General features: G+C 40.5%; 2 protein-coding genes and 1 long non-coding RNA gene across 9 annotated transcripts in view; all 3 read left to right on the top strand.

Moving 5' to 3' along the window:
• Positions 1-5691: 5691 nt before the first annotated feature.
• Positions 5692-10817, top strand: mrpl27 (mitochondrial ribosomal protein L27). 3 transcript variants are annotated; one of them, XM_029134172.3, is made up of 5 exons: positions 5692-5849; positions 8739-8867; positions 9067-9134; positions 9226-9403; positions 9521-10817. In XM_029134172.3, the coding sequence occupies exons 1-5, from the start codon at positions 5774-5776 to the stop codon at positions 9595-9597; spliced, it is 528 nt and encodes a 175-aa protein (XP_028990005.1). In that variant the 5' UTR covers positions 5692-5773; the 3' UTR covers positions 9598-10817. The 3 variants fall into 3 exon arrangements, with proteins under 3 accessions (XP_028990005.1, XP_028990006.1, XP_055360687.1); XM_055504712.1 differs by lacking the exon at positions 5692-5849 and adding an exon at positions 7143-7498; XM_029134173.3 differs by having other exon boundaries at positions 5693-5849; positions 9226-10817.
• A 484-nt stretch (positions 10818-11301) lies between these two features.
• Positions 11302-23549, top strand: part of LOC114845763 (ras-related protein Rab-37-like) — a 33617-nt gene continuing 21369 nt past the window's right edge. Inside the window, exons 1-5 of one of the 5 annotated variants that reach the window (XM_055504711.1) lie at positions 11302-11691; positions 11760-11942; positions 17922-18032; positions 18611-18652; positions 18811-18877. In XM_055504711.1, coding sequence (XP_055360686.1) covers positions 11787-11942; positions 17922-18032; positions 18611-18652; positions 18811-18877 — 376 coding nt within the window. In that variant the 5' untranslated portion in view covers positions 11302-11691; positions 11760-11786. The remainder of the gene's footprint in view (positions 11692-11759; positions 11943-17921; positions 18033-18610; positions 18653-18810; positions 18878-23549) is intronic. The other 4 variants (XM_041068362.2, XM_029134169.3, XM_029134168.3 and 1 more) reach the window with 4 other exon arrangements.
• On the top strand, positions 13654-17915 carry LOC129603454 (uncharacterized). The gene is made up of 3 exons (XR_008693316.1): positions 13654-14385; positions 14517-14564; positions 16583-17915. It is a non-coding gene; the product is annotated as an uncharacterized LOC129603454 (long non-coding RNA).

The following is a 23549-nucleotide window of genomic DNA, read 5'->3' as shown; positions in this document are numbered from 1 at the left end:
TGGATCATCTCCATGGTTACTGTTTGACTTTGGAAAACAAGGTGCATAATGGTTATTAAAACATAAACACAAACCTTAATCGCAAGCAACACAATTATAAAACAAACGCTTATACAATTAAGGAGACAAAGAACTATGGACAAATATAAATCTCTTCCTTGGCACTTGTTAGATTTGTAAATATCTAATACTAATATCTAATAATTTCTCTGATTTTAGTTTTTTTTTGTTGCAATAAGAATAACTTCACTTTTGCTAGTATCCCCACTACTACATGCATCATGATTTTATTTGTTAATTATTATTAAGATGGTATTTATTGGTAAAAGTAATACAGTTGCAGTTTTTATCTGTTGCTTTGACCTGTTTTGCATAACTAGGTTCCATAGGTTTCATATATTTATTTTCATCACTATTACAGCAGTGTATCAGACACGTGTAGCAAATGTGTAAACCTGTTTTCAATGGATTGACATTGGATTTTCTCCTCCTTTTTGCAAAACAGTTAAAAATGACATAATTCAAACAGTCTAAACTCCATAATTTTTGCTTTGTCATGAAAGGAAAACCATTTGTTCCTATTAGAACTATTAGAAACCAGTAACACCAGCATGAATTTACCATAGCCTCCTGAGAACCAAAAAAAAAAAAGTGTCTTCAATTAAATTTTTTGTGATTTCCTGCCTATTTGGAGTTAAAACAACTCACAATTTAGAAGTTTTAAAAAAATATATTTATTTTAGATTTTACAGCATGTCCTCTGTAATGGACAACAGAACAAATTTACTGTAAAATTACAATAATGCTTGGATATCAAAATACAGTCTCTTATGTATATATCAATCTATTTATCTATTCTATTCTATTGATCTCTCATAATAAGACAGTTTTCCTGTTCATTCTTGTCTGTTTTCTCATCTGATGAGCCTCCTGCCTGATCCTTTGAGCTTTTTTGGTCTTCTCCAGCAGCAGAAACTGAAATTTCCCCATCTGACAATTTCAGATCTGAAGGTTTCTCAACAATTTGGTACATAATTCTTTCTGCCTCATTTCTGCCTGCTGCTACAGTGTACAATTGCAGAGTTTTATGGTTATTATCCCACAATAAAATGTGTTTTATGACAGAAAATTAAATAAAAACATAGAGTAAATTGTTCTCATGTCCATTACAGTTGACGTTCATAAATTGGCTAGTATTTTTCTTAGCAAAATGTTTAACTGACCTTTGACTCCAGTTTATAATTCCTGACATGTTCATGATCAAGTAAATATATGATTATTATAGTAAAATAACAATACCTAACAATATTTGACTCTTTTCCCAGCTGATGCATTTTGCTACTGCCTCCATTTTGTCTCAGCATAAAAACAAAGTTCCCCTCATCCCACCCAAACACATGAGATATCGTTGGAAAGGCTAGGACTTAGTAGGGTAGCTCAAATGAGTCAAAAGCTATAGATCAAAAACCAATGTCCACCACAGAGGACACAAATGTATAGGCTGGGTCTCAGGAGGATAGCACCTGTTTGACACTTCTCCACAAAGATCTTCAATTTGCTATCAGTCTTTATGCCAGGTCTGTGTTGTTCTTTACCAGCTGACTGAGTATCAACAGTGGCTGTGTCTCATCCTCCAGTAGGTTTGACTGTATTTTAGTTTACATGTATTTTCTGTAATATTTACAATATTTCAGTTTTCTTCCACAGTTTGAAAAATGAATGTGATGGATAAATAGATAAATTAAAAGCATTTCTTCATCTGGATCCAATTCCTATATTCTTAATAGGTAAATTTGACATAAACTACAAAGACAGCAAAGAGCAACAGGCTTCAATGACAATCAATGATGCACTGATTCACACTGAGATCAGTGGTTTGTATTTTGCTGTCCACTGTTTTATGACTGATTGGATGTGTTCATATACTTGGTTGCAAGTTGTATTGTTTAAAGACAAAATGAGTTTTTGCTTCATATTTCTAATGTTTTGACACGGTTATAGCCTTTTGCAAACAAAGCGTGTCATTATGACATTGGAGACCTGTGTGTTAACTGTTAAGAGAATGTGTTGTTTCACTGGATGGCTGCGGGAAAGCGACTGATAAAAACTGTAATGCCTCCGTAATTTTTGTGACAGTAATATGGTGTTATGTATTGGGAAAAAATGCAAGAAATGTGAGTGACAAAATATTGCATTGACTTGATGGCAGCACTTAAACAAATTAGTAGCAAAAAGTGAAAGATAGCATCAGGATTTGTTGCACAAAGATTTGGAGTTACTATCTGGGAGTGGTGGGATGGAGTGCTGCTGTGGATTCCAGGACATGTGGGCAACACGGGAAATGAGTGGTTGGATAAAGTGGCAAGGAAAGCAATTGAGAAGGAGAAAATTGAAGGAGACATAAAGTTGGCAAGAGGAGAGGGAAAAGCATAGTGTGGATGAAGATTCTGGGAAAGTGGCAAGAGGAGTGGGATAAAGACTAGGGATAACGGTAGGAAGCTGTATAAAGTTCTAAAGAAGGTGGGGGAGTGTGGAGGATTTGCTGAAAAGAGAGAGAGAGGTAAAGTAATGTTAAGCAGATTAGGAATTGGGCATTCCTATTTAAGCAGTATGCTGTATGTGATAGGGAGGCATCTGAGTAGGTTGTGTGAGTTCTGTGGGAAGGTGGAGGAAGTAGAGAATGTTATAATGTTGTGTGGAAAATACAATAGGGAGAGGGAACTAGGTTAAAGGAAATTACTTTGGAAAGTTTATTGGTAGTCAGGAGCGAGGGAAGAGGTTTTAGTGCACTGTTGCGGTTTCTATGCTCCCTATATCCCCAGGCCTATTTTCTAGGGTCTTCCAGAAGATGGCATAGCCATGTTAAAGATGGGTATATTCCTGCAACCATAAGGTCTATTTGAATGCTCTTGGTGCCATAATGTATTACTAATGCAATATGTATGAATAATAAAATTAAAAATGAAATTCTTAAGTTCTGTCTAAAGAATAATCCACTTTCAGGATAAATATCCCTGTAAATACAGGCCTGAGCAACCTTTAACCTCCATATAATCATATCACAATTAGTCAGCAAACCTGAGCAAAAAGGTTTTGATGAAGTGAAGCAGGACATACTGTAAATATAAAAATGTCAATAGCACATATAATAGCAGTAAAAGTGATCAGTATATCCACATAACAATTATTTATAGCTATCTGACTAATTATAAACAGTTTCAAGGAATTGTCCAGCCTGTCCAAATCTGTTACATATGTCCACCAGAGGGTAGGTGTCTGTGTAGCCATATCTCTGCCTAGCAACAACTGACTGTGGTCAATGAGGTGTCATTTTACTGATTAGAAACTATGTAATTGGTCTGAAAACACCAACCTAGGATTGACAGGACTCCAAGCCAGTGAGAGTCACCCAACCGTTTTATGGCCTTGGTGCAATTATTGTTGTTGTTTTTTTTTTTACTGAGGCTGTTAGACCCAAAATACATTCATATAGTGCTGTAGCCCATGTTCTACTGTTTAATTTGATGTTAGACATTTACTCACTCAAAGGGATCCAGTCTGGACCATTTCTCCCATATATGGGAGGGCTGGGGGGTATAAAATTGATTGTATTGTGGAACAATAAAAATACTGTATATGTAGTATGGAGTATTTTTAGCTTTACATTATCTTAGAATTCATTAAACACATCTGGTTGACATAGAGAAAGCATATGACAGACTGTGAAGGGAGGGGCTGGTAATGAAAAGTATATTAGTGTGGGCTAGGAGGCAGGGTGTGTGGGTGGATTAAAGAATTTTTAACAAATTGGAAAGTAGTGGTAAAGGTAGGGAAGGAAATACGTTAAGGTTGTTCAGTGGATAATGAAACACCACAGGGTAGTATCATCAGCCCGATAATTTTTTTTTATAAAAAATAATATATTTGAGAAGTAGATAAATCAGTGGGGGTGGCATTATTTGCAGATGATGGGGTAATGTGGAAGAGAGGGAGAAATGAGGAGTACATTACAGGAAGCTGCAAGAGGCGATAAATGAGATGAAAAAATTGGCAATAAAATGGGGATTTAGATTCTCTGTAGGGAAGACTAAAGTCGTAAATTTTTCCAAAAAAATCAAGAAGTAATCAGATCAAACTTATTTTTTGTTATTCATTAATATCACATGAGTATCTAGGGATATGAATAGATAAGAATTTGACATGGGGGAGCATATAAAGGAAATTGTAGGGAAAAGTAAAAAGGTGTTATATATAATGAGATATCTGAAAGGACGTAGTTGGGGGTCAGATGCTATGAGGACAAAATATAATGGACTGATTTGATCAGTGATCATCATATATGTGTCAGGTAGTATAACTTTGCCTTAGGAACTGGATAGAATTCAATATCAGGTTCTAAGATTATGCTGTGGAGCAGTTAAGACCACACCAGTATCGGCGTTACAGGTTGAAATTAATAAAATGCCATTGAGAGAGAGGAGGCAGCAGTTGGCAAATAATTACTGGGCCAATTTAAAAATATACGTGGAAAGTCACCCAACAAAGGTAGTGTTGAGACAGTGGTGAACAGAATGGAAGTAGGAAACAAGGAAATACAGTAAGCCCAAAAGTGCTGTTGTCAGTGGTTCTACCATGGGTAATAAGATGTAGAGGTGGATCTGAGTCTTCTAGGAAGAAAAGGAGAGGACGGTACTAGAATGCATGAGGTGGAAAATATATTGAGTTAAAGTATAGAGGATATACTGTATGAAAATATATACAGATCCATCCAGGACAACAAGTGTGAAAGTAGGCATGACATTTGTGGCACCACAGATTAAAGTAGAGCAAGACGAAGAAATAGTGATGGGTTATTAGTGTTTACAGGGGAATTAGTGACAATATTGTATGCACTTAAGTGGGTAGAGGTATGTAGGCCAAAAGGGGCAGTACAGTAATAGGTTCAGACTCAAGTAGCTCACTGATAAGTTTTAAACAAATGGAATCAAATGCTAGAGATGTGGTGGCAGAGATGTTGAATACGATGTATAGAGTAAGAAGGATTGGGGTGGTAGTGCAGTTTGTCTGGATCCCAGCACATAATAGAATAGAGGGAATAGAGGGAAATGAGCTAGCAGAGAAACAGGCCAAGAAAGCAGCAGGAAATAAAGATGTAGATATTGAAACAATGTATATTAAAGGAGAAATAATGCAAATAATTAAAGAGAGAACAAAAAGGATCTGGCAGGAAGAATGGGATAGAGGATATAAAGGAAGAATATACAACATACAAAGGAAGGTGGGAACAGTAAGATGTAGTGGGGTTAGGAGGAGGGAGACCTAATAAGCAAGAATGAGGTTTGGGCATACAGGTCTTAATAGCACAAAGAAAATACTTAAAAAGCATGCGACAGGAAAGTGTGAATGATGAGAGGAAAGTAACAGTAGAGCATATAATAATCTATTGCCCAAGATGTACTGTCAATACGGTACGGTGTGAAAGGAAAAGGATGATAGAGTGCTTGAGAGTACATAAAACAATGTTAGAGTTGAAAATAATATTGAATTTAAAAGCAGGTGCAATGAGGTATAAAGCTGTATTTAGGAGACAGGGCAGGTTAGGCGAATAATGGAGTGCTAGACCACTGAAATCGGGCATATAGAGTGTTCTTTGTGTTTATTTCTTTTTTGAGGTTAAGAAAGATACGTGATTTTTAGATACAGTAGATGGCGATAATGCACTGTAGTATGCAAGCTGCCATAAAAATAGAAAGAAGAAGAAGAACGTATCCGGATGTGTCGTAATTATATGACATATGCGTCGTTCAACATGGCATCGCTGTTGTCCTTGATGATCATGCCTAGATCAGGTAAACGGTACTTTTATTACTATTTTATTTTAGGTTTCATGAAATGACAAACTCTGCACAACGGTCAGTGCATGAAGTGCAATTCATTATTCATGTGTAAAATGAAAATTGAATAACGTCTTTTTATGGTCCGTGCATGAAGTGCAATTCATTATTCATGTGTAAAACGAAAATTGAATACCGTCTTTTTATGCTGTGTTTCGTTTCCTTAAATCGGTAAAACACATTTGCGATATACTGATTTACTCATTCTCCTTTTCTCCACTTTCAAAACGAAATACGAAAAAGGGAAACCGGGGGCAGGGCCAGTCGTCGAACTTTCACAATAAAACGCCCAAGAGCATTTGAAGCGCAACATCGGCAAATATTTGTAACTCTTGAAGGATTGCGGTCGTGTTTTAACACATAATGAGACCCACATTGTTAACATTAATCAACGTAACAATTATTTATTTAGCCCGTCTCGGTGCTGACAACTGTCTATAACGTTACGACACATGGCGTTTGCTAAAGGAATGACAGGTCAGTCAGCTCGCCATCGTCGGGTCACTCACAGAATCACCTGCCAACAAAGCTAGGTTTTCTGTGCATCCTGCTTCATTGCGAGTGCAGCGATATCACGACCTTGTCGACACCTGACGAGGAAGAATTTAGCGCATCTGCGGTTTTCCGTCGATTGAAATCGCTTCCTCCTGCTTGGCCGGTAGATGCTCTTATGCCCAGGAAGACACTCTAATGTTGTGCCGATCTTTGCAAGTATTCTAAACAGTGATTTATTACAATTTATTGTGGCTGTTTAGACATGCTCCATCATTGGACTTCCTGTCTCAGAGCCTGCTTTACCTGCGGGAGAATAATGTGCTTCGCATCATCTTTGTGAGGCAGATTCTGTGGCAAAGTTTGTGTGATCAGATGATCCGTCAGGCAGCATCCAGGTGTTACTGTATGTACAGAGCAGATGAGTGCCTGCAGAGGATCTTTTTATTTTCCACCACCTACCTTCGGTATTGGTTTAGTAGTCATCATATTTTGCATTGAACATCTTACGTGCAGATGACAGGTGAATCAGAAACAACAGTGCATCCTAGAACACTGTGGGTTCAATAATAAATTAGAACTTAGAACTCCACAGGTTATCAACATCATGTACGTATAACAATGCGGTAAGGTGACTGCACCAAACAAAGTGAGTGAGATATTAAAGTACCTAGTGCAATTGCTCTGGAGATGTTGTGTGTGTGTGTGTGTGGTAGAAATGTGCACCGTGTTATAATTGTTCGTTATAAAGTCTGACAGAAGCAGGAAGGAAAGACCTGCAGAATCTCTCCTTCCCACAGCAAGGGTGGATCAGTCTGTCACTGAATCTTTTCTCCAGGCCAGACCGTGTGTCCTGCAGTGGGTAGGACTCGTGGTCCAGCATGGATTTGAATTTTGCCAGAACCCTTCTGTCTCCCACCTCTCTCACTGACTCCGGAGTGCAGCCCAGGACAGAGCTGGACTTCTTAATGACCTTATCCAGCTTCTTCCTCTCCCTCTCTGTGATGCTGCTGCTCCAGCAGACCACACTGTAAAGGATGGCTGATGATACCACAGAGTCATAGAAGGTCTTCAGGAGTGGCCCCTCACTCCAAACGACCTCAGCCTTCTTGGTAGGTAGAGTCTGCTCTGACCCTTCCTGTATAGTGCGTCTGTGTTGTTAGTCCAGTCTAGTTTGTTGTTAAGGTGAACACCCATGTACTTATAACAGTCCACTCTCTGAATGTTGATTCCCTGAATGTTCACTGGAGGAGGGGGTGTAGACTGACATCTGTGGAAGTCCACCACCATCTCCTTGATCTTCCCTGCATTGATTAGAAGGTGGTTCTGCTGACACCAGTCCACAAAGTTCTGTGTCAGTTCCCTGTACTCTGCGTCGTCATCGTCAGTGATAGGTCCAACAATTGCAGAGTCATCTTAGAACTTCTGCAGAACACAGCTAGATGAGTTGTGTCTGAAGTCTGCAGTGTAGAGCGTGGGGGGCCAGGACAGTCCCCTGGGGGGCTCCCACACTGCAGGTCAGAGTGTCCGACACGCAGTCCTGGAACTGAGGGGACAGTTTGTGAGGTAGTCCAGTATTCACTCTGTCAGGTATCTGTCCACGCCAGCTGACTCCAATTTGTCCCTAAAAAGAGCCGGCTGTATGGTATTAAAGGCACTGGAGAAGTCTAAGAACAGAAACAGGTGATTCTGTAAGTGACCCGACGGTGGCGAGCTGTGTCCTAACCTAATCGACAGTTGTCAGCACTGAGATGGGCTAAATAAATAATTGTTACGTTGATTAATGTTAACAATGTGGGTCTCATTGTGTGTCAAAACACGACCGCAATCCTTCAAGAGTTACAAATGTTTGTCGATGTTGTGCTTCAAATACTCTTGTGCGTTTTATTGTGAAAGTCCGTCGACTGGCCCCGCCCCCAGTTTCCCTTTTTTCTTATTTCGTTTTGAGAGTGGAAAAAAGGAGAATGAGTAAATCAGTATATCGCAAATATGTTTTAGCGACTTACGGAAACGAAACACAGCATAAAAAGACGTTATTCAATTTTCATTTTACACATGAATAATGAATTGCACTTCATGCACGGACCGGGGGTCCACATGTGATGAATATGAAATATAGAATTGAAACCTTTTACTATAATTAATTGGGTACTTATTGTTTATATGTTTGTATATGTACAGTTTAATAAAATTTGAAAATATTCTTTATTTTTGTAGTACCATAGAAAGTCACTTTTTTTTAAAGAAAACATAATATAATAAAGATGGATAGTTTAGATTAAATGATGTACATCATGTTGAACGTTCACATTTTCTTAATGCAATCCTAATGTCATTGTTTATTTGTTCAAGGTCTGTTTATGCCTAGTCAGCCCTTTCTGCTTGATTTTGTGAGATTTGCATCAAAGAAGTCTGGTGGAAGCAGTAAGAATGTTGGAGGAAAAAGTCCTGGTCGGCGATATGGCTTTAAAAAAACGGATGGTAACTACAATTTATTTATTTTTTAAATCACAGGCTCCTGTTTCTCATTTTGATTACAGTGTGTAAACGAAAAATAAATGCCCTTTGTCACCTGTGTATTTGATGAGTTATGGATGCCGATCCTTAACTACACTGTTGAGTTGCTATCTGTATCCTCAACAATAGCAATGACTAAAATCTATTTCCATGTGTTGTCAAGGAAACTTCGTCCATGCAGGTAACATTCTTGCAACACAGAAGGCGATGAGGTATCATCCAGGAGCACATGTAAGTAGATGTCATCCATGTGGAAAGTAGTCGGCCTGTCTGCATTTCATAGAAGCATACTTTTTAACAGCTTACTGTTTCTCTCTTGTAGGTGGGCATTGGAACCAATAAGACGCTCTTTGCTCTTGAGGACGGTTATGTGAGGTTAACCAAGGAGGTCTACATCCCACCACCACGCAGCCTAGAAGCCACACAGGTCATCACCAAATTGCCCAAAGGAGCTGTGCTCTACAAGACATTTGTCAGTGTACTACCAGTCAGACAGGAAGGCAAGTTTAAACTAGTTAATATGGTTAAAGACTGACTAATATGGTCTGGTCTAGACTAAATGGAAATGTTTTTTCATTCTTGTCTTGGGATCAACGAGGACCTGATTCACCCTACAGGTATCCTTGTGCTGGCACTGACAACATATGTCTGGCTTTCATTACTGTGGACTATTTGTCAGTCATTAGATGTTTGAATTAATTGATTGTAATTGTTAATAAAGTTTTGTGTATATATTTGTTTGTGTCAAGGTTGAAAGAAATATTCCAGCCTAATTCAACTTTTGAGGTTTCACTAGCATCATCTAGTTAAAGTAATGCAGAATGTGTCTGCTGTATTTCAGTAAATGCATGCATTGGGAGGGTAAAAAATTATCTTTGTGCACTTGAGTACAAAAATTTAAGGGTTTGTGGATAGTCCCGTGTTGTATAAGGCTAAGCCAGGAGGTGGCAGTGTTGTACAAACTGTTGATGTGACGTCATATCTGCAGAATGTATAATTGAACGATAGTACATGAGGAGGGACTTTAGGTTGTGGTCTTGCTTATATCATACCAACTGCCCACTTCATGAAATTTGGGTTGTGAAGCTTAATTTAATGAAGTTAAGCTACTTTGACATTAGCTCTATTTTTATAATGTGATACCAATATTTGGTACGGCCTCTGAATATTATTTTAATATTTCAAGGGACATTAGAAACATCTCAATTTTGAAAAATAATTTCTTCCTTATGCAGCAAGACAACAGCCCATTACCTGTCTTCGTTAATGTCCATGTGTCATCTTGTACAGACATTTATTTAGGAAGAGATAATCTTCTCTTCTTATTTCTTGTTAAGAAAATTTGTTAAAGGTTAAGGGATTTGATCCTTCTGCTGCAGTAAGACAGTGTTCATAAAGCCTCATAAACCACCAAAGTTTCACAGTTTCAGCTTGTACACATCTGACTCGTGCCATCTCTTGACTCTAAACACAGAGACCTCTTTCCTCATGTTGTGGGTCTGTCAAAAAGACAACAGTCCCAGTCAGCAGATTAAAAATTGTTAAATAATGATAATAAAGCATTAGAATGTCACATCTTACTTATAACAACAAATGTGGTGGGGTTTTGCTCAGTGGTTGCCCCTCCTCATCATTTTGATCTTTAGTACATGTATGTGTCTGCTGTGTATGCAGGGTGGTGGCCTGTCTGTGTTTACTTGATGCTTGTTCTGCACAAGTTGGATCCTTTTGGTCAAATCTCTACTAAAGAAACACTATTAGGGAAAAGCAACAAGCAGGAAAGATTTGTTTGGGACAAGGAAACAAGAACCTGACCGATCGGGATGGTTTGGGATGATATGGACCACAGAGTGAAGGCAAGTCTGGGAACTCCTTTATGACTGTTGAAATACAATTAAATGACCAAACATTTGACTGGTGGTGTATATATAAATGCATTTGTATACAATGCTTCCCTCTCTGCGCTGGTCTACTTGTGGTTCCTACACTTTCTAAACATGGAATGTGATTTATTGCTCTGTCCCCTCATACCCACTGGTTGAAGCAGAAAGCTGTCCACACTGAACCTGTATGGTTCCAAGCACTAGTGCACGGTTCCTCCTTGGTGCCAAACAGACTATGCCCATTCAGCGAACAAACTGAATTGAACTGAAATTAATTAAACTCTCGCTTACTTATCCTTTGTCTTTTAGGTGAGAAGCCAGGTCCCCAGTCCATCACAGGGCCATATACAGACAAGCTAGTGTCAGTTGGCACCATAACAGGGCAAATATCCAGAGACACACTATGCAGAAAGACAGAAATGTTTTTCTGTAATGCAGTGTGCAGCAGGCCTGTCTGCAATGTGATGGCCTTAGAACCATGAATAGAAAAGAGACATAACAGACATCAGACTATTTAGCCTAAATAGGTGTTGAATCTGTCTTTTGTGTTTTATTACTTACATGCACATGACTAACAAAGTTTAACCAAGGCACATGTTTTTAATTTAATTTTCAACCTGTTGAGCCACTCAAAATATTTACGCATCTATTTATATTTACCCTACCAACTAGCGTTTTGACTACCTTTCCTCTTGTTTCCCCTTACATTCACATCTCTATGTATAACTCACTGTCGTCGTCAGACCTCTTAATCTTCCTGATGATGCCTCCATCACCTCCTCCACTACGCAGCATGATGTGGGTGAACGATCACGACTCAGCTGTTAAATGTTAAGTGATTTAGGTACATACACGCAGATTGTGATTCACTTCGACAAGGAGGAGCCTGTTGACCATACGAGATGGTGCGTGGGGGGGATTTATTGCCTCTGTCGTTAGGTTTGGTCAGGTTTAATTTCCACCCGTCTCTTAGTAAACGCGCTCAGAAGAGGACGACAACATGGAGCGGATGGAGTCGATGGAGCCGATCTCGGCTTATTACACCACGGCTTACCCGGAGATCCAGCCCGACAGCGGCTGCAGGTCCGGAGAGGCCACAGCCAGCCAGCCCAGGACTCCCCCAGCCCTGACGTACGACGAAGAACTAGTGCACAAGGTACAAACATATGGAGCTTTTGAAATTAAACCGCGCCATAAATCCGGTAACGTTAGGATGTTTCAATTCACCAAACGTAAACTACTCAGCTACAAACATCACTTGACAATGTCTTTCATGTTTCTGCATTTGTATCTCAACCGCTGTCCTCCGGTTGGATACCGCTCGATCGTAGGCATACTGTAGTTCGCTTTCTGGTATGGTTTCAACTTTTCAGTCATTTCCTCTGTGCCTGTTTACATCTTTTATCGGCATTTTCCGTGTAAGCCTTCAGTTTCTGCTGCTTTAGAGGGAAACTAAGGTGGTCAAGACACGTGTCCATCTCTTCCACACGTGCGTCTGTCTGTCTCTCACAACCCATGGCCTTAAGCCACTCCTGTTTAACAAAGGAAGTGGGTTCAAAACTCTCCACCTTTTAAATATCCTTCTTGAGTCACTAATTTATACATGATTTAACTTTTTTTTATACCAACCCCTGTCTAACAACTGTAGCATGCTACATTAAAGGTCCCTGCACATGCAAAATTCACTTTTTGAACATTCTGGTAGACACTTTGGGTGTGTTAGAAGTGCACTCCCTACTTATTTTAGATTTAGCGACTATATCCAATCAGGTCCAAGAGCCATTGGGTTCAATTTTGGTGGACAGTCTAGGTCGACAGTCTTTTAACCACTCCCAGAAACACCTGTGGGCCCACCCAGACAAACCTGGACCCCTAAATTTACTTGCAACATTGCGTTTCAGTCACTCACTGACTCACATATGAACTGACATGGCGCCAGTAGGGTTCAGAAAGTGCTCCGTTGTTGGTTGTTCCAACCCGCACCGCAGCCTTTTCATTTTACCAGCGGAGAAAGTAAGTAGTATGGATTAATTTTATTGTAAATGGACTGGTGCCGGCACAGCTGCCTAAATGCTTGTTCATGTGTGGACGCCATTTTACCTCCGACTGCTTTAAAAACTAGGGTATATTTATTACTGTGCTTGAGGTTGTAGAAGGACTGTGTTCCTACAAGACGTGATCCACTTGCTGCTTCCCCAAATGTAAGTACATGCTTGATACTTATTTGATGTATGTACTCCAGAAGTTTCTTTGTTTATAATCTAGCTTCCCTCCTGTGTAAGGAATGCTAATGGCTAAAACAGTTGATGCTGACAGCTACAGCAACAGAGAGAGACAGTGTTGCAAGGTGTTGCCACGCAATTTGGATGAATCCAAGCCTCTCCAGCATTTGTCCGGGTTCGAATTGTGTGAAATATGGTACTGAGGTCATTCACTTAGCTCACATTTTAGCTGCTAGCGCCATGTTAGCTGCTAGCGCAGCATTAGCAGCTAGCGCTAGTCCTCCACATGACGTTCAGTACAATTTGGGTTTGGCTGTAATAGTAAATTGTGAGAGTCAGCTGTGTTTCAAAATTACTACTGAGCCTGTCGTATGTGTGTCGTAGCCCAAGTAGACCTGTGAATTTGGGTTATGGCAAGTTCTATGAAAGTCCAACATGTATGTTTTTGCTGTCTTCTCGTAAGTGTTGCTTATCTAGTCAGCTAGCTGTAAATGTAACATTGTTTTTTTTTTATACAGGCTGATGCATCCCAGCTACCGAAACGCAAGGACGTTGCTTCTCAAACTGGCACGCCCCTGCAGGCTGTGGGCACACGGCTACCTTGTAGAACAGTTGTTGCTCACCTCAGGAGCAAAGGTATGTACATTTAACAGCAGTATGATAATTTGTTGGCCAAAAGGCAGTTTTATTTGACAGAGATTTTGGATTTTACATTTGAGTAGTTGAAGAATTCATGATCTAATCTATATTGTGTATATATATTTGCTCTGTATGCAGTTAGTCAACTTATTTTGATATTTTAGTCCGTTTATGGGTAATTTGTAATTCTTGTGTTGTGGTGTACTGGAAAACCTGATGGAGACCATCTTCAATAAAGTCCTGCTGGATCCAGGTTGTTATATGGAGGACCTTGTGAACATCTCTGTCCCACCAGCCCTCTGAGCAGAATTTGAGCAGCCTGACAGAAAGGAGGTCATTAATGCCATGCCAAGATTTAAACAACCATCAATAAAAGCTAAGTTGAAAATGTGTTTGCTCCAAACACCATTACAACTGATCTAACTACCTCTACATATTGTTTTCGTTTGTGAAGGTTGTGGGATACATAGGAAATACTGGACAATTCATTAATCTACTATTCTATTCTCTATACCTTCTAGAGTGGTGTCAAGGAAAACACCTGCATCCTCCATCTGTACAGCAGCTGCACTGCTTCCGATCAAAATGTCCTCCAAAACGTGACAAGCACAACAAAGATCCTCACATCTCCCCAGCCAACTGCCCATGACTGTACCTGTTCCACTCCAGAAACTATGCTTTCAACATAACTATGAATCCTACCCATTCATTCCCTGGTCTGCACATTGAACTGTGAAGGTAACTTATCCAGCAATATAGTGCTGGTGCATTGGTTGTCAATAAAGTTGGCTTTGACTATTGCTGTTTCACTAAACTTTTTTATGAGTGAAAACAGACAAATGTTTTATAATATTTTAACTTTTATTCAGGTATTGCAACGAAAACAGAAATTTAGTTATTTCACAGGTGGTCTTGAGGTAAGTCAGTCCAGGCGTCTTCAGGTAAGGTTTATCAAAATTTTAATATCAAATACCATGTCACATTGATAAAAGTATTAAACACATGCAATATCTTGATAGCAACAGTTGCTGTCAGACCATGCATAGGTACGCATTCACTGATCCCATATTGGCACTTACACAACTACCGACAAATACAGCAAAATATAAGCTGCAGCTGAAGTCTCCCTAATGAAGAAATTATTTTGACACAGCAGTAGCATGAGAAAGAAAAAAACGTGTAAAAATGAGTTAATATTAGTTTGTTGTGCTATGCTCCCAAACAAGCTATAGTTGTGTTAGGAATATTATGTTGTATTGATTCAGGCAACCGTTGCTATTCGCGTTAGCAGCCGCTAATCAAGTTGCGTATTATATAAATCAATAAATTAAATGTGAAATTGCCAATTAGACGTACTTTGCGCTAGTCGAAGTGTAGCCAACAGCCTCCCATTCGACTTCAGAGTCAGATTTTGGATCAAACATATAGTTGAACTCCACTACAGGACGAGGTAGCCAGTTTCACAATGGATTCAGTGACTGACTTTTGATCCCCACGGCGGATCACGGCTATGCGCTTCCTCAAAGGCGTGTGGCAACAACTTCTTCAATCAACTTCGCTTGCGACACACCTCTAAAACAGAGCGTTGTGGCGTGAGCTTAAAACACAGGTTTTCAGACGGGCCGTGTGGGCGACTGTACTGAGCTTTTTGGCATGAAAAGTTACAGACACCTTATTGAGACATCAAGGTCCAATTCTTTAGCATTATTTAGCGTGGAAAAAAGCATGTGCATAGACCTTTAACAGACAGTACAAATCTTTTTTACAGACACAAATTTAAGTACAAATCTGGTTCAGGTACAAATTTCATGTGACCCCATGTGACTCCATACATCTCCTCCATACATAGAAGCCTGAAAATACTTTTTGGAACAGTTTATTTAATTAGATTCATTTAATAATTACATGAACTGTGTAAATGGATGCATATGAGCTAAATCTCTGGATCAGGACAGTTGTAGTTGAACAAATGAAAGGATTAAAGATGTGCAAAAGGATGGAAGGTAAGGGTGTGGGCATCCATGGTACAGTATGTGTAGACCATCATCCACCACGATCCTGCCCTAATCACTTTTAGTGTGTTATTGTTGAGGTAGGGCACGCCACGGTTGGCCTAATAAAGCATCCCTACAAAATTTGTTGTTACCTCTTATAAATATGATATGAAACGATATCTAAAGGTTGATGCAGTGGAAGCTCAGACTCCGGCTGTGCCCACTAACAAGAAGGCTGATGTGGCACTGCCACTGACGGCAGGGTTCATTGTACTCATGTTAAGGTTAGAAGTCATTAGGTCTTTGTAGTAAAAAGGCTGTGATTGCTACTGTAGCAACCAGTGCTGTTTTTGGTTTCAACTTTAAGAAAAAAACACCTGGACTTGAACCTGCATTAGTCAGTTTTACCTACAATGCAACATAATTTTAGGACATGTAACAAGGATCAATTCTGTATGAAGACGTTCCCATGTCCTACAAATTAAAATGCGCCACAGCTAGGGCTGCAACTAACGATTTTTTTATTAATCAATTAATCTGTCAATTATTTTTTCAGAGTAATCGTATTTAAAAAAATTAAAATTATTACTTGAGTTTTTGCTTATTAGAAATCCCATAGCAGGGTTTTTTTTAAACAAAATTTTGATTTTGACTCTATGACAAAACACAAAATCCAGCGTTTTAATGGTAAAACGGATCCAAATGAAAACAGTATCCAAAATATAAATAAACAAATCAAGCATAGTTTTGTTCCAATGTGAAGATCTGCAGCAGCTCTATTAACCTCACTGTGGGAGAAAGCCCAGGAAGACTGGGAGAACATGTAAACTCCACAGAGACTCCTGGGCTCCTTCTGGCTCTGAGGCAACAGTGACAACCACTAAAAACCATGTCGTCATATTTTAATGCTGCTGTTACATTAAGTGTCTGCTCTGTTAAAGTTGCCCTGTTCTGTGGTGGCGCCATTCATCACTGTGTAGCGAACAAGACTTTTGCGCAGCCAGCTGACGCTCGCGACAAAACAGATTAAGGAAAAAAGGTACTTTTAACACAGCGGCACAGCACTTACAGTAGGCCCCATTCACCTCTTGATGGGGGGAAGTGTGTTTTACAGGATAAACAAATGCAAAAATATAGACATTCCTGCAATCAAATTAAACAGCAGCAGTCAGGTCTACAACACTATATAAGTGTCCTTCATGTACATCAAACACAGATGAAGATATGATACAATACACCATTAGCATGTAGTTAGCATTATAGGCAGCCTTGGGCTAGTTTGCGACACACTTATGGGTCTACCGCTGTGATACTTAATGCAACACACATAAACAAGGGCTCAAATGAAAGCTCTAATCTAAAGGAATCTAAGGATATGCATAGCATGCTAGGTATCACATTTGTTGAGTTGTGAGCCAAAGAATGAAAGATGCTAAGCTAATCGCTAGGTAAATAAACAACGTACACATTCAAATATCATCACACAAAGTCCATATTACTGGTGAACGGATTACATTCTCTTTTATTTCTACCTTCTGGGAGGTTACTCACTCACCCTGTTACTCTCTAGTCCACCCACAGAGCTTGTCTGAAATGATTTATATATATTTATATACATTTGCTGACATTTTTTCATGAAACCAACTTTTGATTTTCACCAATTGTGCTATGATTTCATGAGGATTAGCAGTTTCATTAGCCTCTGCTAATGTGTGTCCACTACAGTATGACACTATTTGCAAAGATATGTGGTTGCAAAGATAAATTCATCTGAATGTAGCTATGCCATTTTTCAGAAAACCCTCAGAAAATAAGCTTGATTTAAGACTCTTCACATGATGGATAAACAGCGTTTGTTACCGGTACTACATCCGGGACACCGGTGTTTCATTCTTACGTTCTCCTGTGTCTCTGTAGTATTTACAAACCACAAGCTGAACTTTGTATGACTCGCAGGTTAATGTTGTCTTTGTTTAATATTTAATGCTCATATGAAGAAATTAGGGTGCAGCCTTTCTCCTGCTGCGGCTTGGTTTGTTTTCTCTGGCATTTTGCCAGCAGCTGCCGTAAAATGAGCAGCCTGACTAATCGTTAACGGCAAATCATTATCGATCAATTTCCATCATCGATTATTCCTCGATTTGTTGTTGCAGCCCTAGCCACAGCAATGTCAGGGTACCACAAGCATACTACAGTAAAAATACCTGCTTATCAATATACATAGATTGCATTGCATTATTGAATGGATAACTGCATGGCTGATTTTGTGTTTCTGCGCAGACGATCCTGGTTGGAGACAGTGGAGTAGGAAAGACATCTCTGTTGGTGCAGTTTGATCAGGGCAAGTTTATCCCTGGCTCCTTCTCTGCAACAGTGGGTATTGGTTTCACGGTGTGTACATACCTATTTTTTTAATCAAGACTTGACAAGTTTAATTTATGTGAGAATTCTCAATTTCGTAAAGTCAACCTAGAAAACTGTACGATGCTGTGGGTATATGAACCTGAATGCTGGATGCTCACCAATTGCAGCCTTATGTTAGTGTTAATCGTTATTAAGAAATAAACATCTGAAACAAGTTCTTGTTTCGGAATTGGCTTGAGTCCAGCTCAAATTAAAGCACATTCTTCGGTCCAGGGCCATGAAGCTCCTATAAGATTAGTCTCCCATTAAATCTATTTAAAGTTTAAATAGCCCTGAATAATTTCAATATCTTCCTTTAACTTTCATTCGAAATTTAAGTTCAAGCCACATAATAATGGAGCAGGAAAGAACAGGAAAAACAGATTGACTTGTTGACTTTCTTGTTCAATTCAGTTCATTCTGTAAAAATTAAAAAAATATTCATACATGTATGAATCCAGATTTGTAGGACTGCTGTTGCTTTTGTTTTGTGCTAGACTTGAGGCAGAAAACCTCAGCACACTAAACAAACTGCATGGACATTAACCTGTTTTTGTTTATTTCAGAATAAAGTAGTTACTGTGGACGGCGTTAATGTGAAGCTGCAGGTCAGTAAGTTAATCAGTTCCTATCTTTGTTACAAAACTTTATCTTGTTATTTGTTGTAGTTGATGTTGTTTGTTTTTAACATTAGAAGCCTATTTTAGATGACTCTGGATTATAATGTAGCAACAGGGAGGCAGCCTGTTTTCCTTTTCTCTTTCAGATATGGGACACAGCAGGACAGGAAAGGTTCAGGAGTGTGACACATGCATATTACAGAGATGCACACGGTGAGGCCATAACACTAACCGACACTACACTGTAAGCCCGGATAAGTTGAGTTTACTTTCAAATTTGAGTAAACCGGTTGCCTTAAAGGGGTCATATCATGCAAAAATACTTTTTAGACATTTTGGAGCGTTCCTATGACTATATGGGTCACATTTACACACACTGAGCACGGTAGAAGTGCATTTCCTCCTTTTTTCACATTTTGAGAATGTATAATGTAACGTAATCCTACTTAACTCGTCCTGAAACCGTGACCCCCTTGTCGTCACACATGTAGGAAGTCCTCCCTGCAAATCCTGAACCACCACCCCCACAATGATACAGAACCAAAACTGGACTTTCGACATGTCCCCCCTCTCACTCACCGTGAACAGACGAGCATGGCAGCGCCCATGTCCTCCCATATAAATAGTTCGGTTCTTGGGTGTTAACCAACACCAAAGTCGATTCATTTTACCAAGGGATCAACAAGTGAGGACTTTGTGGGTCACTTTTATTTTAAACGGACCGGTGCCAGAAACACTGCCTCAGCATTTATACATATGTACATTTCAAACGAGGCTGCATAACAATGCTGGATTTGTTTCACGGCTCCTGTTGGAAAAAAAGGATCTTATCCTACAGTCCCTCATCCACTCACTGAAGTAAGTACATGCTTGATACTTATAATGTTGTTGTTGTTTAAAATGTTAGTTTGTCTGTTTAAAATTTAGTAACCCATGTGTGAGGCAAGCTAATAGCTTGCTATGCTAACGGCTACAGACAGTCGACCGAGCCTTTGTCCCCTTCAAATGTGCTCATGTTGGCTCCTGCAGCACACACCTGTGTTGAGAAAAGCTAATGGCTATCAACCTACAGGCAGGGAGCGGTGGGTCTAGCTTTTAGCCTTTTTCTGCAATCACCTACACCTGGGGGGAACAGCTGATAGATTCGGCCTTCCACCGGCTATAGGCAGGGAACGGTGGGTCTAGCTTTTAGCCTTTTTCTGTAATCGCATACACCTGGGGGAAACAGCTGATATTGAGCGGCTACAGGCAGGGAGCGGTGGATCTAGCTCGCTGTAGTAAGTACTGTATGTGCTCAATACTTGTGATGTCTAAATATGTTAGTTGGTCTGTTTAAAATGTAGTAACCCACATGTGAGACAAGCTAATAGCTAGCGTTGCTAACGGCTACAGCGAGTCAACCGAGCCTTTGTCCCTTTCAAATGTGCTAATCTGATTTGGCGCAATCACACACCTGTGTGGGGAACAGCTAATAGCTATGGGCCTTCGATCGGCTACAGGCAGGGAGCGGTGGATCTAGCTCGCTGTAGTGAGTTTGTGCTTGATACTTGTGATGTCTAAATATGTTAGTTGGTCTGTTTAAAATGTAGTAAACCACATGTGAGACAAGCTAATAGCTAGCGTTGCTAACGGCTTTAGCGGTTCAACCGGGCCTTTTTCCCTTTCAGATTTGCTACTCTGAGTTGACGCAACCACACACCTGTGTGGGGAACAGCTAATAGCTATGGGCCTTCGATCGGCGACAGGCAGGGAGCGGTGGATCCAGCTTTTGTCCTGTTCACATGTGCTGCCGCTCCTATTTATGTGTTGCATTAGATGTTAGCATGCCATTAGGCCTTTGCACTTTAGAGCTACAGCTGGTCAATCGCTACAATAAGAGATTGCAGATGAACACGGTTATGTTTGTTATTACCCCGTTCTGTGTCACAGCCTAAATCAACTAGTGATTTGGGGTTATGTCATTGTTCCATCAAATTCTAACATGATTAGTTGTGTTGCAAGCTTTGTTGCTAATTAGTCACATCTCTCCAATAACTGCTGCTTATCTGGTCAGTTACCTATAGGTTGTGTACCATAGCCATTATATTTGTAGGACCAATACAATTTACAGTAAATGTAACATTGTCTTTTTCTATACTGTAGGGGGGCTCATCCCATTAGGTAGAGGACTGCTTCCGCTCAGTCTTCCAAATAGTGATGAGAACAAGGATCACTATTTCGATAGTGATCCTATCGCTATGGCATTTGTTAGCTGGCCTTGCCTTTGTTTATACTTCTCCCACGCTAATCCAGTGGAGTCTGCCAAAGTCTCCCTTCGCTGTTTGTTTAGGTAGGTGATTTGCTGGCACTGCATTTAAGTAATACTCAATCAGACTCAAAGTAATATGGTGATTCACCCGATTTAGATTCAGCTTTGCCCTGAATGGCTAGTGATGTTTCCACAAACTCCGCCATTCAGAAGAGAGTTCAATTGAGAATGTCTACATAAGACACCTTTTGCCTTTCTCAATTTATCTGTCCCCGGCTCTATTTGCTTCCAGTTTAGTGAGGCTCTGATTGGTTGAGAAGCATATCTCAGTGCATTACTGATCAACAGCCTGCTCCTCCTGTGATCCTTTGTTTTTGTGTATTCAGAGGCAGTGAGGAACAGACGTTCCGAATATTGATAATCAAAATAAACTGTGTTAACGTGTATTGTCATGTTAACATGCCCAACACTATTAAAAACACAAGAAAACTAAACTTAAAAAATTAGGGGACTGAAATGTTTATTTTGATACACTAAATGCAATGTTGATTTAACTCAAAATCTTTAATATCAACTTATCTGCTAGTCTACTCCCCTTAAAACTTTACATTCAGTGCACTAATTACTAAATTGATTTAACTTAAAACGATTTATGGTATGGATAGTGTGGGTGAGATAGCTTGGTATAAGGCTGTAAGGCGTAGGCCCGCAATTCTCACTGTTACATCATCCAGTACAGCATAAGTATCTAGAGTCCTGCAGTTATAGTGAAGGATGACTGGGACAACCTTTAACAGGACACGGCCACTGTCCGTTGGTTGATCGAGGTACAGGACACCAGTAGGACTCTGACCTTCTCCCTGTGGGCCACTGGCCAGTTGGTGCCCCTTTCGAGTCCTGTTGTTCACTTCATGGAGGACTTGGAGACGGCGGCCTTGACACAAGTTGCAGGGTTTCTTCAAGTTACACTGAGCTGCTTGATGGGAACGAGCACAGCGCCAGCACCTCTTGTTACTCCTTATCCATTCAGTCAACTGGTCTTTGTTGAGCTTGGTGATGCCTGGGCACTGACTCAGGTGATGAGCTCGACTGTCACAGAATGCACAGTATGGCTGCTGCTTTGCTTTGGTCAGGGACGTACTCTGGAATTTAGGTGCACTCTCTGCTCCCTGAAGGACTGAGGTGGAACGCCTACTAGGTCTTGCTTCAGGCCTCTCCCTCATCCCCCTAACAGGCAGAAGGCCATCGAAATCTTGACACCAGGACTCATACTTCAGCCAGTTGGCTAGATCCTCTAAGGTGTGGGTCTTAGAAGGATGATTGTACATGCACCTACGAAACTCAGCTGTGTTCTCTGTTCTGGAGGGAGTTTAGTTAATAGCCGAGCCACATGGGAACCACACTGCAGTTCAACTTCTCCATCTTGGCCTAAAGTCTTTAACATGCCCACTAGTGACTGTACCTGAAGGGCAAATTTATCAAATGCAGCTACATCTCCTCTCCGGATGTCAGGTGAGTCCATCAATGTGGCAATTTGCTTGAGGGCAAGCTGATGTGGCTGGCCAAACTTGTCATTCAGAGCCGTCATGGTGTCTGAACGGAGTGGAGGAATGGAGGAATGCATCAGCTATCCGTCTAGCTTCTTCAAGGTGTAGGTGATCTAACAGGACTTGTTATCTGAATGACTCAGCACTGTCTGCGGGCAATAGCATCTCTAAGGCAATTCTGAGGCGAGCAAACTCCCCTGGATCACGACGTGTGAGGTTGGGAATGCTTGGGCGGGGGCCCCTGTATGTGCTCTCAGGTATAATGACTGGCAGCGGTGATCTCTGATCTGCTGGAGTTCGCCATGGTAGATAGTGAGAGGATGGAGAAATGGGGGTTTGCACCTCTGGCTTAGGCTGCATTAGAGTGGACTGAGCTGGCATCTCATATGGTGTAGATGATGTCTGCAGGGGGTGGGGAGCAAACACTGACTTGTGCTTAAGTTCAGCTGGGTGTTTAGCTTGTTGTTCCTGCTGAGTGGGGAAAAAACATCTCTTCAGGATCTGAAGCTCTTTCATCCTAGTCTCAAGGTGCTCTAAAACTGGAGTCTGACTGGAAACTGGTTCCTCTTTAACTTCAACTGGCCAGGGAGGGGGTGGAGGTCAATCCTCCTCTTCCAGACAGGGGTCTGACTCATACCTCTCTTTGGGGACCTCTGGCGGTGGAGGTAGTGGTAGGCTCCCAGCACGGTTGATCAGACGTATCATGTCCTCACGACGAGCCTGCAGGTCTGCTAATCCTGCTGTTGAGACTGTTGAAGCAGAAATCTTTCACGCTGGATGTCCTTTAACTCAGCTCTCAGTGTTGTGACACTATCTATATGGTGTTGTGAGCTGTGACCTGTGGGGTTATAGTCTTGCTTCCACTCGTTGCCTCTACAGTAGTGATGATTAGAAGAGTAACTAGCATCAACCGCTGGTGGGATCACTTCACTTAGCCCCTGGCTGCTGATATTGAGTCTGGGAAGGTCAACTTCATAATCCTTATAATGTTGAGGTGGACGCACTCTGCGTTGAGGTCTTGCACCCAGGTGTGTGAATTTCTCCCTATCTTCCATCATCACTAGGATAGAAACAGTGCAGCTCCGGCTCG

The sequence above is a fragment of the Betta splendens genome, chromosome 19 (assembly GCF_900634795.4).
Source record: "Betta splendens chromosome 19, fBetSpl5.4, whole genome shotgun sequence".
Taxonomy (NCBI): domain Eukaryota; kingdom Metazoa; phylum Chordata; class Actinopteri; order Anabantiformes; family Osphronemidae; genus Betta; species Betta splendens.
Note: the sequence above shows the minus strand (reverse complement) of the source record. Positions and strands in the feature narration are given on the sequence as shown.

Excerpts from the sequence above, each read along its gene's own strand:
- mrpl27 (XM_029134172.3), top strand. The coding sequence starts at position 5,774 with ATGTGTCGTAATTATATGACATATGCGTCGTTCAACATGGCATCGCTG. Across the intron at positions 5,850-8,738 it reads GATGATCATGCCTAGATCAG|GTCTGTTTATGCCTAGTCAG; the intron begins GTAAACGGTACT and ends TATTTGTTCAAG. Across the intron at positions 8,868-9,066 it reads TGGCTTTAAAAAAACGGATG|GAAACTTCGTCCATGCAGGT; the intron begins GTAACTACAATT and ends TGTGTTGTCAAG.